The 3400-nt window shown below is 42.5% G+C and overlaps 1 protein-coding gene across 1 annotated transcript; it reads left to right on the top strand.

Annotated features, from left to right (window-relative positions):
* Window positions 1-358: 358 nt before the first annotated feature.
* LOC143363787 (uncharacterized) lies at window positions 359-948 on the top strand (the record flags this gene model as incomplete). The annotated part of the gene is made up of 1 exon (XM_076804318.1): window positions 359-948. A coding segment is annotated over exon 1 (590 nt), but the record flags the coding sequence as incomplete, so codon positions are not given.
* Window positions 949-3400: the final 2452 nt, after the last annotated feature.

Raw genomic sequence — 3400 nt, 5'->3', positions numbered from 1 at the left:
CATTTGGTCCTTCGAGCCGGATACTCGAATAAGTTCGTGCTTCACGGAAGACAAGGAGTCTTGCTGCTGCCATTTCGTGTCCGACTGGACAATCCTCATTGGGCTGCAGCATTTTGGGACTACCAGGAGACTATGGGACTGTAGCTGCCGTCATCAAGCCTGCAGTTTCCAGGAAGGCGTTTGCGTGCCCAAGACGTACTTGGAACACGGCCGCTCTCTGGAACTAGCTGACTGCCAGGAACCGACGAGCATCCCGTGAGACGATCCTGCTGAAGTCGTTTGTTAGCGCTGATCCACTCCTGTCATTCTCCGTAAGTTTTTCCTTGGTTTTAACTTGAGTTCGCAATAGTGTACAAGTATGGAAGCTCAATTCAAAGGTTTAATTTCCGAACGCGGGGCCGCTAAGGCTATGCTGACAATTTTTAGAAAGTTCGTAGAGTCAGCCGATGTCAACGCGGACATAGTATCTTTCGAGAAGCGCGTTCGAAAAAATGAGGGTCTATACGACAAATTTGATAGAGTTCAAACGCAAATTGAAGCATCCGTCGTAGGAACTCCTGCATTGGAAACGCATCTTGCTGAGCGTGAGCAATTTGAAAACACGTATTTTAACACTCTTTCTCACGCCGAAAGGCGATTGATTGCTGCTCGCGGTGAATCTGCAAGTAATAGTGCATCAACTAGCAATCCTACTCCTACGCCTTCAGATTCGTACCCCGAGATTCGTTTGCCCGTAATAAAGATTCCCACCTTCGATGGCAATTGTAGTCAGTGGATTCGATTTCGGGACACTTTCACATCACTAGTTCACGACTGCGACAAATTGAACGACATAGACCGATTCAACTATTTAGTTTCTTCGTTGTCCGGTCCGGCTGCGCGAATACTAGAGTCATTTGGCGTGTCAGCCACAAATTACAAGTTAGCTTGGTCGCGTTTAAGGCAGAGGTACGATGACCCTCAATTTCTAGTAGCCCATGGAAGCCCTATTCTCTATCCTATCCTCTACCCTATCCTATCCTCCATCCTATACTATCATCTATCCTATCCTATTCTCTATCCTATCCTCTATCGTTTGCTCTATCCTATCCTATCCACTATCCTATCCTATCCTCAATCCTATCCTATCCTCTATCCTATCCAATCACCTATCCTATCCTCTATACGAACCTATCCTCTATCCTATCCTATCCTCTATCCGATCCTATCCTCTATCCTATCCTATCCTCTACCCTATCCTATTCTTTATCCTATCCTATCATCTATACTACCCAATCCCCTATCCTATCCTCTATCCGATCCTATCCTCTATCCTATCCAATCCTCTATCCTATACTATCATCTATCCTATTCTCTATCCTATGCTCTATCATCTGTTCTATCCTATCCTATCCACTATCCTATCCTATCCTCAATCCTCTCCTATCCTCTATCCAATCCTATTCTCTATCATATCCTCTCCTCTATTCTATCCAATCTCCTATCCTATCATCTATCCGTTCCTATCCTCTACCCTATCCTATCCTCTATCCTATAATATCATCTATCCTATACTATTCTCTATCCGATCCTATCCTCTATCGTATCCTATCCTCTATCCTATCCTATTCTGTATCCTATACTCTACCCTATCCTATCCTCTATCCTATCCTATCCTCTATCCTATCCTATCCTCTACCCTATCCTATCCTCTATCCTATCCTATTCTCTATCCTATCCTATTCTCTATCCTATCGTGTACCCTATCCTATCCTCCATCCTATACTATCATCTATCGTATCCTATTCTCTATCCTATCCTCTATCGTCTGCTCTATCCTATCCTATCCACTATCCTATCCTATCCTCAATCCTATCCTATCCTCTATCCTATACTATCATCTATCCTATCCTATCCTATCCTCTATCCTATCCAATCCCCTATGCTATCCACTATCCTATCCTATCATCAATCCTATCCTATCCTCAACCCTATCCTATCCTCTATCCTATCCTATCCTATCCTCTATCCTATCCTCTATCCTATCCTATCCTATCCTCTATCCTATCCTATCCTCTATCCTATCCGATCCTCTATCCTATCCTATCCTCTATCCTATCCTATCCTCTATACTATCCAATCTTCTATCCTATCCTCTATCCTATCCTCTATCCTATCCTATCCTCAATCCTATCCTATCCTGAATCCTCTCCTATCCTCTACCCTATCCTATCCTGTATCCTATCCTATCCTCTATCCTATCCTATCCTCTATCCTATCCTATCCTCTATCCTATCCTATCCTCTATCCTCTCCTATCCTCTATCCTATCCTATCCTCTATCCTATCCTATCCTCTATCCCATCCTATCCTCTATCCTATCCTATCCTCTATCCTATCCTATCCTCTATCCTCTCCTATCCTCTATCCTATCCTATCCTCTATCCTATCCTATCCTCTATCCTATCCAATCCACTATCCTATCCTATCCTCTATCCTATCCTATCCTCTATCCTATCCAATCCTCTATCCTATCCTATCCTCTATCCTATTGAATCCCCTATCCTCTTTCCTATCCTCTATCATATCGTATCCTCTATCCTATCCTATCCTCTATCCTATAATATCCTCTATCCTATCCTATTCTCTATCCTATCCTATACTCTATCCTATGCTATCCTGTATCCTATCCAAATTATACCCTACCCTCTATCCTATCCTATCCTCTATCCTATCCTATCCTCTACCCTATCCTATACTCTATTATATCCTATCCTATCTTATCCTCTATCCTATCCTATCCTTTATCTTATCCTATCCTCTATCCTATCCTATCCTCTATCCTATCCTATCCTCTATCCTATCCTATCCTCTATCCTATCCTATCCTCTATCCTATCCTATCCTCTATCCTATCCTATCCTCTATCCTATCCTATACTCTATCCTATAATATTCTCTATCCTATCCTGAATCCTCTCCTATCCTCTATCCTATCCTATCCTCTATCCTATCCTATCCTCTATCCCACCCTATCCTCTATCCTATCCTATCCTCTATCCTATCCTATCCTCTATCCTATCCTATCCTCTATCCTATCCTATCCTCTATCCTATCCTATCCTCTATCCTATCCTATCCTCTATCCTATCCTATCCTCTATCCTATCCTATCCTCTATCCTATCCTATCCTCTATCCTATCCTATCCTCTATCCTATCCTATACTCTATCCTATAATATTCTCTATCCTATCCTGAATCCTCTCCTATCCTCTATCCTATCCTATCCCTATCCTATCCTATCCTCTATCCCATCCTATCCTCTATCCTATCCTATCCTCTATCCTATCCTATCCTCTATCCTATCCTATCCTCTATCCTATCCTATCCTCTATCCTATCCTATCCTCTATCCTATCCTATCCT

Source organism: Halictus rubicundus, unplaced genomic scaffold (genome assembly GCF_050948215.1).
Source record: "Halictus rubicundus isolate RS-2024b unplaced genomic scaffold, iyHalRubi1_principal scaffold0123, whole genome shotgun sequence".
Lineage (NCBI taxonomy): Eukaryota > Metazoa > Arthropoda > Insecta > Hymenoptera > Halictidae > Halictus > Halictus rubicundus.
Note: the sequence above shows the minus strand (reverse complement) of the source record. Positions and strands in the feature narration are given on the sequence as shown.